At 39.8% G+C, this 16,202-nt stretch overlaps 1 protein-coding gene across 6 annotated transcripts in view; it reads right to left on the bottom strand.

Moving 5' to 3' along the window:
• Positions 1-892: 892 nt before the first annotated feature.
• The window catches only part of MRE11 (MRE11 homolog, double strand break repair nuclease), a 76,845-nt gene continuing 61,535 nt past the window's right edge, over positions 893-16,202 (bottom strand). For all 6 annotated transcript variants that reach the window (XM_046015426.1, XM_046015425.1, XM_046015427.1 and 3 more), the window contains 3 exons: positions 13,729-13,796; positions 4,660-4,738; positions 893-1,263 (listed from right to left, as the gene is read on the bottom strand). In XM_046015426.1, the coding sequence (XP_045871382.1) occupies positions 1,207-1,263; positions 4,660-4,738; positions 13,729-13,796 (204 nt within the window). In that variant the 3' untranslated portion in view covers positions 893-1,206. The remainder of the gene's footprint in view (positions 1,264-4,659; positions 4,739-13,728; positions 13,797-16,202) is intronic.

Raw genomic sequence — 16,202 nt, forward strand, 5'->3', positions numbered from 1 at the left:
TCTGAAAAGGTCAAATCGTTATTGCCCCCCCGCCCCCACAACACAAGTAAAGAAATACAAGCTTGACCATGGCCATACCCCCTGAATGTGCCTGATCACAGAAGCTAAGCACAGTCGGGCTTGGCCAGTACTTGGATGGGAGAAAACATGGCCTTAAGAAGGCTGCTTCACTAAGATGTCTGGAACTGGCCATGTCTGATGCCAAGATAAAATATTATTAATATAAAATTTTGGCATTGATAGTCCACAGAAGTTACAGTTCAGTACTTTCATCTAATATAATGCTCAACTGATTACTCTATCTCAAAAAGTTCTTCAATATTTTTGAAAAAATACAGTTAGAATAAGTTTGTTTTTTCTTTTTTTAACACTTTTCCTTGTAGAAATAGACAAGAGAGCTCTGGAATAAGGGAAGAGAGAACCATGAAGAATGAAAAAAATGACTAATGGGAATCCAATGGGAACGCAATCTTTTAAAAATCTTTGCTCCAACTAAAATAAAAAACTTAATTCTGAGATTTTTCTATTTTTTAAATACAAATATATCTAATTATTCAAAGCATAAGGTACCTCTAACATTCAAAGTCTCAGTGTCTGACACTATCACAAGCTTTAGAAAAAGAACAATATATAGTAATGAACGGTGAGCTTAGGCACAGTTTCGCAAAGATTGTTTGACCTTGAGGAAATTCAGAATCTCTAGAATTTATTAAAATTATAAAGGGGTCAAATTTTATAAGCTCTTTTCCTCAACTTTGGCTAAACATAACTACATTAAAATACTAATAGTCTTTGATCATGAAGCAGAAACATATAGTGATACATTTCTTTTAATCCTTACTCTTAAGAATGGTATTTAAGCAAAGCCCTCATTCGGTAAGATGTACACTAACACATGCGAAGAAAATAACATTCTGATTTTATAGAGCAGCCCCAGGTAATGTTAACAACTAGATTTAAAAAAATAAGGAGAACCAATCTTATTCTCTATGTTCTTGAGCTGGGAAGCATCTCAATTAAAGGAGTCATGTTCAGGAAATGATACCCCAAAACATAAATTCTTACATGAAATTTCCCTGTTAAGTACATCTTTTTCAAATTCTTTAGTTAACAACAGTACTTTAAAAATCTTCAACTGTAAACTTTCAGCTTGCAACATTTTGATTTTTCCTGAACCTTGAAAACTTCAAAGTTATATTAAATACATTATCTTCTGTTTCTTCTTAAAGAACTCATGTTCATAAAAGGATCATCATCGTCATCCTGAAATGACATACAAATGTTACATGAGTGACTGTTCCATGCTTCACTCAGACAAGACAGACATGCTCACGGGTAAACAACAATACCAATAAAAGCCATTTCGTCCTTTCACATGAGGTGCCTTTCACTGTTCTCTTTGCTTTATGAATATGAATCGTCTGTTCATTTATCTTTTCCTCCCTTCCCTGGTAGCTCTTTCACCATGGAAGTAAGTCAATCAGTTAAATTCTTAGCAAGCACTGAAAATAACTGATCCAGAAATGTGTGTGTGTGTGTGTGGATCCCTACAATATATACCATATACATTCCTCTCAATTATTAACCTTAAAAAAGGCAAATAAAGTATGGGTAAGCCAGGAAAGTTAATACTCTTCAAGTCATTTCTGTTTGCTTTTTGGAAGTTTTTTCCCAATTACATTTTATTACTGATGTTACCTAATATTCTGGAAACTCACCCCCCCAGCCAAATATGAAGGCACAGGACCTAACTCAGAAATAGCTGTAATTCTTATTTCCTGTTACCCATTTCATGCCAGCAGTAGACAGCTACGCTTAGACTGCTGCAAAAAGACACCTAGCAAATCAATCTTTCAAGCATCTTTCTGGAAAAAGCAGCAGTATGGAAGAGCTCTCATACTGGAATGAGACCGAAGATTATATGCACAGTAAGAGCAGGAAAATGAACTTCAGATAGGCCCAAATTATAAAATTTGATGAGGATAACTTAAAATTGATTCTGATGTATTCTCTAGCTAAATATCCAGGAGAAAGCAAATATGCCTGTAAATTTTCTTTCTTTCTTTTTTAATTAATTAGAGAGGGAGAGAGAGCAAGAGAGCACGAGCAGGTGGCAGTGGCAGAGGGAGAGGGAGAAGCAGACTCCCGGCTGAGCAGGGAACCCAGTGTAGAACCCGATTCGGAACCCTGGGATCGCCGAAGGCTGATGTTTAACTGACTGAGCAACTCAGGTGCCCCTGATTTGTTTAAGACATTAATAAAAAGGGATAATTATTTGGTGTTAGGCTAAGTTAGCTCTCATTTGTTACCTACGTTACCTGTCTCTAGTGAGAAATGAATGCCTTGAAAAATACAAATTGACTCACATTACTGATTCATTTTCTGTTATTAACAAAGGCAGAACTTATTAAAAACCAGAGATAAATTCAACTTGAGGCATAATAACCTGCTAATCGCTTTTCTCTGCAGTTAACATATCCAAATCTCTAACTTTAACATTTAACATGTCCATCTACATGACTGGAATGAATAAATGACCACAACTGCTTACTTCCCTCCTGGAGGCAACCTGGTACTATTTCACAGGGAGCCTGAGCTCATGCTGCCATTATTCTCTGCAGCCTGAACAGCTGGTGAGTCTTCTCCTCAAGCTGGTTCAAAACCCCAGCTGGGATACAGGAATATGACAGCAACAGTGGAAGCTCAAAACGAAAGGTGTGAGTCAAGGGCTACAGCAGGGATGAACCTGCAGGGCACACCAAGTGACATAAGTCATTCACAGAAAGATGAACACTGTGACTCCACTTATAGCACGTATCTACAGCGGTCCAATTCATAGAAACAAAAAGCAGAATGGTGATTACCGAGGCTGGGAGGAAAGGGAAATGAGGAGTTGCTCAGTGGGTGGAGATTTTTAATTCCAGATGAAAAAATTCTGGAGATCTACTGCACAACAAAGTGAATATACTTCACACTAGTGCACTGCATGCTGAAAAATGTTTAAGATGGCAAGTTTTTTTTTTTTTTTTAAAGATTTTATTTTGGGGTGCCTGGGTGACTCAGTGGGTTAATAAGCCTCTGCCTTCAGCTCAGGTCATTGTCTCAGGGTCCTGGGTTTGAGCACTGCCTCGGGTTCTCTGCTCAGCAGGGAGCCTGCTCCCCCTCCCTCACCACCCCACCTACCTCACTGACTACTTGTGAACTCTGTCAAATAAATAAATAAATAAATCTTTATAAAAAAAAGATTTTATTTTATTTATCTGAGAGACAGTGTGAGAGTGCGAGAGAGAAAGAACACGCAGGAGCAGGAGCAGAGGGAGAGGAAGAAGGGAGAAGCAGACTCCCCGCGGAGCAAGGAGTCCAATATGGGGCTCGATCCCAAGACCCTGGAATCATGACCTGAACCAAAGGCAGATGCTTAACTGACTGAGCAACCCAGGCACCCCAAGATGCCAAGTTTTACCCTGTATGTTTGTACTACAATTAAAAAACTTTTTAAATAAAAATAAAGAAATGGGGTGCCTTGGTGGCTCAAGTCAGTTAGGAGTCTGGCTTCTGCTTGGGTTATGATTTCAGGATCCTGGGTGTGGCTCCCTGCTCAGCCGGGAGTCTGCTTCTCCCTCGTCCCGTGCCCTTCCCCCCTGCCTGCACAATTTCTCTCAAATAAATAAAATCTTTAAAAAATTAAAAAGAAAAATAAAGAAATCAAAGGGGTTACAGAGCTAAGAAAAACACATTAAAGCAATTCAACAAAAACTAGCAAAGGCCCGTCAACTGGCTGCCATGGAGGAATGGGAAAGGCCAGGCTTTAACACAGCTGAATGAAAGGATAAGTGAAGCCAAGAGGCTAGTCTTGAGTCTGCCTCTCTACTCCTTCTCCCTCAGCTTAGAAGAGACTTGGTAGTTTTATGGCCCGGACAGAAATTGGAGTTTCTTTCACACGTCCTGCCATGTGGCACTTTAGTCAATATCTGAACCCCTCCGTAAATGAAAATCACCACCATGTACCCTTTTGTATGGGCCCAGCACGCTTCCGCTGCGCAACTCTGCTCATGTACCCTTTTATGTATGAAATGTGTAAAGCATGTAGTAAGTACTTAATATTTTATTAAAGTAACATTAAAAACTTCTAGAATATAATCATCACTTCTCCAAATATAATGACAGAAATGGAGGAAAAACTATTCTGATCCACAATTAACAGGGCAAATTAATTAAGAATTCAGGATATCATATTTTAAAAATTGCCAGGCCTTTTATAGCTGAGTATTAGGTTTACGGGTACCCAACAAATGCTACTTGTTGATTCTTTTTTTTTTTTGAAGATTTTATTTATTTATTTGACAGACAGAGGACAAGTAGGCAGAGAGGCAGGCAGAGACAGAGAAAGGGGGAAGCAGGCTCCCCGCTGAGCAGAGAGCCTGATGTGGGGCTCAATCCCAGGACCCCAGGATCATGACCTGAGTCGAAGGCAGAGGCAACCTACTAAGCCACCCAGGTGCCCCTACTTGTTGATTCTTAATATTAAGTACAGTTCAAAGGAAGGTTATCAATGCACGTATTTTAAAAAATCATTTCCAGCAACTAGCTTAGCAGTCCTTACTTAAATTTTATAAACAGCTGAAAATTGATGAAGATTTAACAATCTTACTTTATTACCTCATCTGATTCAAAATCAACTCCTTTAGCTATTTGGCTCTGGGACATGCGCTTGCTTGATGATGATGCGCTCGACCACCTGAGGCAGAAACACAGGAAAAACAAAGAAAAGGAATGAGATTTTGAGCCCCTTTAAGTGCAATTTTTCATTCTAGTAGCAGCCATGAGTAAAAATAGCTAATCCCTTCCCTTCAATCTACATTAGAGACAGTAAAAATGTAATGGTGAGGAAAAGGACTCTGGAGCTAGGGTCTGAATTCCAATTTTGTCATTTACTAGCTATGTGGCTTCGGGCAAGTCACTTAGCCTCTCTGCCTCAATTTTCTCATCCATAAAATGAAGATAGTAATAAGTTTTTAGAGAATTACTGTGTTAATATGCTAAAAGACTTAGATCAGTTGCCTGACATCTATTAAACACTACACTGATCCTTGCTTATTATAGTGCTTAGCATGTATTACTATGTATCTACTACCATCCCCCACTCCTGAAAACTGAACATGGAAATATTTGTATTCAAATACCAGCTATGTTTCTGTCACAAGATAAAGAGATTTCAGGGGAGGCTCACGATTTTCTAGGGCTCACTGCTCATTGTTCGTCTTATTCATGTTCAATCCAAATCAAATAGCAAATATACCCTGAGAGCTTGCTCTTTTCCAGGTACTCAGATAGGCCCTGGGAAATATCAGCAAACAAGATCATGATTCCCGTCCTTAAGAAGCTTAACTTGTGGTAAAGGAACTCATATTTGTATGTCTTTTTATCAGTAGGAATTCTAAATACTCTTAGATCAGGTCACTGTAGTCTATCCAGCCTGGTTTTTTACTGCCTATGAACTAAGAATGGTTTTCCTGTTTTTCAATGGGGTACATTTAAATGGTTATACAAATACCTACATAACCGCCTCAGCTTTGCCTCTTGGTCTGCAAAGCCTAAAATATTTACTATCTGGCCCTTTAAGAAAGTTTGCCAACTCCAGTCTTAAATGAAAGCAGCATCTGTAAACTTTTAGCTACTAATTTATTACCATGCATTGGGATGTTACAGCAAAAGTACGTCTGAAGTATATCTGAAGATCTTGTCTGGACAAGTGGGTTGAGAATCAAGAGGGCATGTGTCAGAAGGAAAGAAAAAACCCACAGGTTCTTCTACATAAAAGTAAAGGACAGGAGGATCTATGAAGCAAACTTGAAGCGCAACACGGCTTTAGAAGTAGAGATCAAGGAAATTTATCAAGTGATCCATCTGGGACATGCCCATCTCTACTTGGCCTAAGCGGGAACTGGTCAGTTGCTGACTTGTTTCCATCTGTGACAGGAAGCAGGTCATCAACAGCATACAGCCGCAGTGCCAAGGAGGCAGAAGTTAGGTGAACCCATTCTTCCTGGGGGCTGGGGAAAGAGGGCTGGTTTATGGAAAAAAAAAAACCCCACTGAGACCTGACTTGGCTTCTGATGTCTCCCCAAATAACCAACGGGACCCGGAAACGAGCCAGTCATCTATGATAGACAGTGGCTCATCTGATCACTGCAAGAGTCCTAAGTTCTGCATCGGGGGGCTCCACGGACTTACAGATCTCATTTGTGAAGGACCCCTAGCCCTAGAAATCAATAGTAGGGAGGGAAAGAAATGGTTATACTCTTTTGATTGCTGGGTCGAATAAATGGGCCTTATCCTGGATATGAGAAAAGGTTTAATTTGATTTGCTTCATGTGGATGGCTAAAATAAAAAGAGAGGGTGTATCAAATTGAGCACCAGGAGCTGTAAGCTTGTTTCCCCTTTTTGTTCAGATACCATTTGGGGCCATAAACTAGAGCATTCAGCCTAGAGATGTTCAGCCAAGAAGTCAGCTGTAGCAGTGTTTTAAGCACAGGGTGACATGTTAAAACTGGCCTAATACTGTGCCTGGCACATCACAGGTGCCACAAAAATGCAAGCTTCCCACCACTCAATGCCTGCCCCTCCCACCCGCCCCCCACTGTACCCCTCTTATTCATGTTTTGAGGGAGGGTCCTCAGTTTATCTGGTACCTCTACCAAACCTGAATGGCCCTCTTATTGCCAGCACAAGGACAAAGTTTGGAACAACCTTCCCAAGGAAAAGTAGGCTCTCTGTTACCCATCTGGCAGGAGGCAGTTTTACAGCTCTTAAGTTATTTCCTTTTCCAAGTTAACTGCTGGGCATTATGGAGCTTTTATTGCTTACCTTTCCTCCTGTTACTCTTTTCTATTTTCCCTAGCCTGTTATTTAATTTATTTAATGAACACTTATAGAGCTGTTACTGTATTACTATGTGTCAGGCATAGTACTTAGCACTTTATAAGTATTAACCCACTTACATCTCATAGCCATATGGGGTAAATACTATTATATTCATTTTATAAATGAGGATATTAAGGCACAGAGAAGTAAAACAACTTGTATGAGGCCCATACCTTGTAAGTTGCAGAGCTTAAATACTGTAAATAATCAAAATAACCATACAAACCTTGCCATTAGTAAATAAGTCTTCAAAACCCGCCAAAATTGTGTCAGTCGTTGCTTCATCAGAAACACAAATCTACCATGGCTGATTTCTGATCTGCTGCCAAAAATGTTAATTTCTAAATTGCCTCTCATCATTTAATGGTTCCTACTGCCTGCACAGTGGTTTGAGAGGTGAATCTGTTGTGCTATGAAGCGAAGCGGCAGCAGAAACAGGTCTGCAGCAGAACGCCTGGCTGTGTGACTGGCTGGGCCACTGTAAGTAAGTAAGCCACTTAACCTACTGTGCCTCACTTTCTTCCAAGGGACAATGGGATAGTTACAGCTTCATCTGCCTCCTGGGGTGCATGTGAGCACAACAAGCTAATTCACATGTAAAGGCTCAGAAGAATAAACAATTCAGTTATTCTTATTACCGCAGGAGTAAATAAGAAAGCGACAGGCATTTATTCCAATGAAAAGTAGACAACACAAAATGGTAACAAAAATCAAGATATTTTTCTTTAATACCCTTAAAATATATGTCAAAAATACTAAAATAGTATTTCTGTTAGTTCTAATAATGAAAAATAAGGACCTCATGCAACCTAAACTTCTTATTTCCTCTCGGCTACTGATGTAGTACTGGGGAAAAAAAAAAACCTCAGAAAGCTACACTTGTTTTTGTTTGTGTGTGTTTTAATTCACAAAGACAAGAATGACCAAGCAAGTACTGAAAGGGACTCTCTTCCTTTGATGGACTGACATATTTAGATAGTCTTTCAATAAACCTCCTTTTCCCTAAGCAAATCTGAGTTAGATTTTTATTGGACCAAAGAACCTAAGGTGTCCTGACTAATATAGGACTCAAGTGTAAGACAGTAACTCAAGACTGAGAAATGCTACCCCAATTATCCTCAACTATAGACCACAAATACACAACCTGACTTGCACCTCGGCTTGTCTTGGTATTTTGCACTCGTTCTACCAAGGCCAGCACTGGCTTTGGCAACGCCATACTCTTCTGGGTCTTTCTCATTGCTTCTACTTTTCCTAAATTCTAAAGGTTAAAACCCAGGTACTAGAACACAAAGCCTTCTTTTCTCTACCTTCTCTTGTAAGGTGATCAATCCATTCTAATGGCTTCAAGTTCAGTATCTGTGTATCTGTTATATGCTGTTGAGAAGGACATTTAGGTATCATTCAAACCTCATATCTGAGCTATGGACTCATATATCCAATTGCCTACCACCACCCCCTTCATATAAATTTCATAGGCATCTCAAACTTTCCACATCTAAAGCAGAATTATTTAATTTTCTGCCCATCATCCCTTACCAAAATCTATTTCTCTTCTTTGATGACTTTCTCAGTGTATGGCACTAAGAGTTCAAGTAGAAAACCTGGAAACCAACCATGGAAACCTCATTCTCCCTCACTCCAGATAGTCAATACATCCCCAACTTCTGTCACGTCTACCTCCCAATATACCCTGAAACCGTCTATTCCTTCCCTTTCCCTTGCTACTGCTCTGGTACAAGCCTCTGTCATCCCTCTTCTGGGGACTACACACACTCCTTTCAGGTCAGCCTGCTTGTACCTTGCCTCCTATATACCACATGGATCCTTTATAAATGTAAATCAGATGGTGCCACTACTCTCTCAAAATCCTTCCATGGATTTCCCTGCATTTATAATAAAGTCCAAATACCTTACTCTGCTCAACTGTTACTGCTTCATGATGTATTCCTGCTTTTCTTATTCTTATCTCAAACCCCTTCTTTTCCTAGGATTGGTCTCTGGCTCCTAAACTACAATAAGCTTCTTTCTTTTTCAAGAGGCTAAGGATCTGTGCTCAGAAAACTATAGGACACTCATGAGGGGCACCTGGGTGGCTAAGTGGGTTAAAGTCTTGGCCTTCGGCTCAGGTCATGATCTCAGGGTCCTGGGATCAAGCCCCACGCCACGCTCTGTGCTCAGCAGGGAGTCTGCTTCCCCCTCTGTCTCTGCCTACTTGTGATCTCTCTCTCTCTCTCTCTGTCAAATAAATAAATAAATAAATAAATAAATAAATAAAATCTTGGGGGGGGGGGAGAACACTCATGAGAAAAACTGAGGAAGACACAAAGAAATGGAAAAATGTTCCATGCTCATGGACTGGAAGAACAAATATTGTTAAAATGTCAATGCTACCCAGAGCAATCTATACATTTAATGCAATCCCTATCAAATACCATCAACTTTTTTCACAGAGTTGGAACAAATAATCCTAAAATTTGTATGGAAACCAAAAGGACCCCAAATAGCCAAAGGAATGTTGAAAAAGAAAACCCAAACTGGTGGCATCACAATTCCAGACTTCAAGCTCTATTACAAAGCTGTCATTATGAAGACAGTATGGTATTGGCACAAAAACAGACACATAGGTAAATGGAACAGAGCAGAGACCCCAGAAATGAACCCTCAACTCTATGGTCAACGAATCTTCAACAAAGCAGGAAAGAATATCCAATGGAAAAAAGACTGTCTCTTCAACAAACGGTGTTGGGAAAATGGGACAGTCACATGCAGAAGAATGAAACTGGACCATTTCCTTACACTACACACAAAAACTGACTCGAAATGAATGAGAGACCTCAAGGTGAAACAGGAATCCATCAAAATCCTAGAGGAGAACGCAGGCAGCAACCTCTATGATGTCATCTGTAGCAAATTCTTCCTAGACACGTCTCCAGAGGCAAAGGAAACAAAGGCAAAAATGAACTATTGGGACTTCCATCAGGATAAAAAGCTTTTGCACAGCAAAGGAAACAGTCAACAAAAACTAAAAGGTAACCTACAGAATGGGAGAAGATATTTATAAATGACCTATCAGATAAAGGGCTAGTATCCAAAATCTATAAAGAACTTATCACTCATCACCAAAAAAACCCAAAAAAATCTAGTCAAGAAATGGGCAGAAGATGTGAACAGACATTTCTCCAAAGAAGACATACAAATGGCCAACAGACCAATGAAAAAATGCTCAATATCACTCAGCATCAGGAAAATACAAAACCACAATGAGATACCACTTCACACCAATCAGAATGGCTAAAATTCTAAAATTAACAGATGAGGAAATGACAGATATTGGCCCTCTTTATACTGTTGGTGGGAATGCAAGCTGGTGCAGACACTCTGGAAAACAGTATGGAGGTTCCTCAAGAAGTTAAAAAAAGAACTACACTATGACCCAGCAGTTGCACTACTAGATATTTACATATACACGCACACACACACACACGGTTTGTCTCTCTGTCTGCGGGGAAGAAATATATTTTTATACATGTATATACTGTATACACATAGTGATCTGAAGGGGCACCTGCACCCCAATGTTTACAGCAGCAATGTCCACAATAGCCAAATTATGGAAACAGCCCAGGTAGCCATCAACAGATGAATGGAAAGATGTGGTATATATACACAATGGACTACTATTCAACCATCACGAAGAAGAAAAAAAAAAAAAAAAAAAGAAATCTTGCCATTTGCAATGACATGGATAGAGCTAGAGGGTATTATGCTAAGTGAAGTAAGTCAATCAGAGAAAGACAATTATCATATGATCTCACTCATATGTGGAATTTAAGAAATAAAACAGAGGATCATAACGGAAGAGAGGAAAAAATAAAACAAGATGAAACCAGAGAGGGAGACAAATCAGAAGAGCCTTTCAATCATAGGAAACACAATGAGGGTTGCTGAGGTGGGGAGGATGGGGTAACCGGGGGATGGACATCAAGGAGGGCGCAGGGGGCGCCTGGGTGGCTCAGTGGGTTGGGCCTCTGCCTTCGGCTCGGGTCATGGTCCCGGGATCCTGGGATGGAGTCCCGCATCGGGCTCTCTGCTCAGCAGGGGGCCTGCTTCCCCTCTCTCTCTGCTCTGCCTCTCTGTCTGCTTGTGATCTCTCTGTCAAATAAATAAAATCTTTAAAAAAAAAAAAAAAAAAAAAAAGGAGGGCACAGGATGTAATAAGCACTGGGTGTTATATTAGACTGATGAATCACAGACCTGTACCTCTGAAACCAGTAATACATTATATATTAATTAATGAATTTAAATTAAAAAGAAAAACGAACAAACAAAAAAAGAGAGGTACTTTCTATGTGCTCTTCCTTCTGCTTTTTGCAAGGCCAAGTCTCTCAGCAAGATTTCAGTTAATTTTTTAAAAAATTTTATTTATTAAATTTTTTTAAAAATTTATTTATTTGATAGAGAAAGAGGGAGAAAAACCAGAGGGAACAGCAGAGGGACAGGGAGAAACAGGCTCCCTGCCATGCAGGGAGACCAATGAGCAGCTCAATCCCAGAACCCTGGGATCATGACCCAAGCCAAAGACATACCCTTCACCAACTAAGCCACCCAGGCACCTGAAGAGTTTACCTTAAAGGTGATCTCCTCAGAGGCCTTCCCTGATCTCTCTTTCAAGCAGATGTCTGTGGCCTGTGACATTACTCTTTACTGCTGCACCCTGATAATTTTGTAGGGGCCAACAGTAGGCCATCCCAACATTGGTTACTTTGACATGAGGATTATTTTGAGTTAAAAAGCAATCAAAACTCGGTAGATTCAGGAAAAGCTCTTTACCTTCCCCCAAACACCTAAGAAGGACTTAGATATTGGACCTACTCCAGGAAGAGAGCTATCACCATAGGTAGGTAACCATATTACAGTATGAACTAGGTATGGTAAACAGGGAGAAACCCAGCAAAGATTTTGTTTGATCAAAATCCTCTCTGTCCTACTGATTCAGAGTGGCCTGGCAAACATTTGTTTACCAAGCACTTCCTGTCTTTCATCTTCCTGTGAATTGCTTTCTTTCCCACTGATGTACAAGATCCTTACTCCCTTATTTCAGAATGACATATATACCTCATTTTGTCTGTTTTTGGAATTTCCACATTTGTGTGGATTCCCCCTACGTATGAAATTAAACTTGATTTCCTCCTATAATCTGTCTCATGTCAATTTGGTTCTTAGCTCAGCCAGAACAACCTTGAAGGGGAGAAGAAATTCTTCCTCTCTGACAATTTCTTTTAAACATTCTTACATACCTGTTGATCATCTACCCAAATGTTACCTACTTTCTTTGTGAAGCCTTCAATGACCTATTCTAGAAGACACTGCCACTTCCCTCAGATTTCACTACACTTGAATAAAACATTTACCTTGTTGGATTATTAGTGCCTCATAATTAGCATACTGCTAAAGTGGAAATTCCTCGAAGGAAGGGGACATTTCTTCCATATTTCTACCCCGAGCTCCTAGCATAACATGTAACTGAATAAATATATGGATGTAGAACTACATATACCAATTTCCCCAACACAGATCCTTAATTCACATAAAGCATATATTCTCTGTAGGGTCAATACCACGCCCGAGGAATGGAAATTGGTTCTAAAAGATGGGGTAGGTGAAAAATCTGAGATACTACAATGGTTTTGGCCTTTCCCAAACTCAATCCTACCCAGCAAAATTTCATTCTTTAGTATTTAATTTCTCTTGTTCTTTTAATTTAAATCAAATTTAATTTTTATCCTTAGGTAATGAAAACAAGGTTGAGATCATGAAACCTGTGTGAAACACTGAGGCAGGGTTTTTTTCTTCATTCTCTTCCTTCTTGCTAACAACTCCTGCTCAGGCCATTACTCTCAGCCGCCCTTCTCCACCCCTCTGCTCCAGATTCCTATCTCAAAACCTCAGCTAAATGTTACTCACTTAGAAAGCTCTTTCTTCTTTCATAGCCCATAATTCTTGCTCCGTTTTCCAAGAGCCTATGACCACTCACACCTAATCTGTATCATAAAATTTCACACATAATTATGTACTGACTCATCATTCTTTAATGGACTAAAATGCATTCATCTCTCTTTTCCACTATAACTTGTGTTGCCTAAAGGCAGTAACCATGTGGAAACATTTATTCTGTCCCCCATCAGACCTCATATAATGCTCACACAGAAAATCAGAGTTAAAAAAAGCTCTTGATTATTTTCTTCAGTAGAAATTTTCAATAACAGCTTCAGTTAAGCAGTGTCCACCTAAAATCCTAACACAGAGAAATGCTAACCGTGCATCAAGCCAAGTAATAGCAAAAATGGCAAAAACCAAAAGGGACAGGTAGAAGCAAATGAGCGCTCAAAGGCAGGAAAAGCCAACGTGATCCTCTTTTTAGTGTTTGGCACAGCACCCTGTGAAACGCAGTATGTAAAAATGCGATATGAAAGAGAAGTTGAAATCAAATATTTAGAAAAATACAATAAAAAAATACAATACTCTGTTCATTAGAGAGAACACAACTCCATCAGGAAAATCCCTGAGTAATAAAGGCAAAAGGAAACAAATTAGAGGTTACGTTTCACTGAAAAATACCTGCAGTAATGCTGCGTCATCTCTATGAACTCGGCTTTGCTCTATTTTTCACTTCTCTATTTACTTGGCCAGTTGAGAACAAATCTGTTAAACTTCTACGGCACAGAAAAATGTATACGTAGAATTTTGGATGATTTAAATTTTTGGGGGTGTTTCTTCTTGCAGGAAATCACTGCACCTACCTTTGTTCTGTTTTGGAAGTTGTAGGAACTATGTCTTCTTCCACATCTGACTCATCCACCTCAATCACCTAAGGGAAAAAACAAAATAGTGAATAGATTTTATGGGAATTTATCTGAATAAAAATAAATAGTTGCATCTCAAAAAAATTTTTTTAATATATTAGAAAAAAAGTCAGAGAAAAGGGGGCAGAAACCAATTGTTAAAACTTAAGTTTGGAGCACTTGGGTGGCTCAGTTGGTTGAGTGACTGGACTGCTTTCAGCTCAGGTCATCATCCTGGGGTCCTGAGATGGAGCGCCACAGCAGGCTCCTTGCTCAGTGGGGAGTCTGCTTCTCCTTTTCCCTCTGCTCCTTCCTCCTCCCCCCAGTACCCTCCGTGCATGCTTTCTGTCTCAAATACATAAAATCTTAAAACAAAACAAAACAAAACACCACAACAACCAAAACGTGAAGCTTAACCTGACTTCCCTCTAATGTCACTATTCAATCACAAATGGTATTCTATGCGTGTCTGAGCTTACTCTTCTCCTAAATACCATGGCAGCCGGGGTACCTAGAGGAACATTTATTTATTTGAAAGAGTGAGCAAGAGAGCACAAGCAGGGAGAGCAGCAGAGGGAGACGGAGAGGGAGAAGCAGGTTCTCTGCTGAGCAGAGAGCCCCAATGCAGGGCTCGATTCCAAGACCCTGGGATCATGACCTGAGCCGAAGGCAGGCACTTAACTGACTGAGCCACTCAGGCACCCCAAGATATTTGTTATTCTTGATTCTATCATCTAAAATACTACTTACTGGGGCGCCTGGGTGGCTCAGTGGGTTAAAGCCTCTGCCTTCAGCTTGCAGGGAGCCTGCATCCCTTTCTCTCTCTCTGCCTGCCTCTCTGCCTACATGTGATCTCTGTCTGTCAAATAAAAAATTAATAGTCTTTAAAAAAAAAAAAGGAAAAAAGAAAAGAAGATACTACTTTCTTATCCCTCTACATTTTGTATTATCTTGACACTTAATACACACATTTGCTACATCTTCAGCTAAGGAATAAAGCCAAGGACAAAACAGTGAAAAAACAGTACCTGAGAGCTCCCCCTCCAGGCTGACCTAAAACTATTAATAAAAAGTTGTTAAATTTGTTGTCTAAGAAACTATGAATCCGGCCAATGTTTCTGCATTTTGCCATAAAAACCACCAGAAGATTGTCTTATGTGCCTTGAAGGAATCAAAGGTATTCAACACTCCTCCAATCTACCACTGTGTAACCACAATGAATGAATGAAAAAAAAAAAACTATTTTAGCACAACTTCTTCCTTTTGAACTCATGTTCCTGCCTTATAAGAGAAAAAATCCAGAAAAGAAGCTACTTTGTGGATGTGCTAATTTTGCTTTTAGATGATTTGCAAGTGACAGCAGGCAATAGTTGAAAGCAAAGAATAAAATGGAGCTCAGGATAATAGTTATTAGCACTGGCACCTATGTATCAGCAACAACAGGAAGAAGGGGGGGAAAAGATGAGGTTAAGGGATATAAAAGGACAACATGAAATCAGAGCAGAGAAGTTTCCTGGAAAAGAAGGGTGGGTAACTTTTGTCACATATTCAAGAGTTGAAGAATGAAATTTGAGAGAATGCTGCTGGGGCAGGTATGATACAGAACACAAATTCTCAACTGGAGGTGATAATGGCTACTATTCTGGAAACTTATGGACATGTCTGAGACATTTTTGATTGTCATAATTGGGGGGGTTTGCTACTGGCATCTAGAGGGTAGAAGATAAGATGTTGCTAAAATCCCCACAATGCAGAGGACAGTCCCTCCCAGTAAGACTTACCTGGTTCAAAACTTATCTGGTCAATAGTGCTGCTATGGACTCTGACACAGAGTTAAGAGCACCGCCTTAGGCGTGAAGACGTGGGTCTTGAAAGTAAGGTAATAGGCGCATCAAACGCATATAAAATCTTATAATCCAAAAGAAGTGCAGAGAGCCTATGTTACTGAATCTAGAGCTTAAGACAGAGGTCCTTACATTCTGACTGCTTAATTTGTCTTGAGTCTAGCTCCCAGCCATCAGCAACAAACCGTGGTATCATGAGAGGATAAGTAACAAAAGGAAGCCAGATTTAAATAAGACTTCTATAAGCACTGAACTCCAATCTTCAACATTAATAAATATTCCATGCATGGACCTTTTTGGCTCAACAATGTTATCCTTGAAATACTTCTGTAAACACACATTTATGGGTTCCTAATCATGAGATACAGTATTTTTTAAAAAAATATTTTTATATTGTTATACACAACAAGAGAGGGAACACAAACAGGGAGAGTGGGAGAGGGAGAAGGAGAAGGAGGCTTCCCGCTGAGCAGGGAGCCCGATGCCAGGCTTGATTCCAGGACCATGGGTTCATGACCTGAGCCAAAGGCAGAGGCCTAATGACTGAGCCACCTAGGTGCCCCTGAGATCCAGTATTTAAAGAAAGAA

Source organism: Meles meles, chromosome 8 (assembly GCF_922984935.1).
Source record: "Meles meles chromosome 8, mMelMel3.1 paternal haplotype, whole genome shotgun sequence".
In the NCBI taxonomy this organism is placed as follows: domain Eukaryota; kingdom Metazoa; phylum Chordata; class Mammalia; order Carnivora; family Mustelidae; genus Meles; species Meles meles.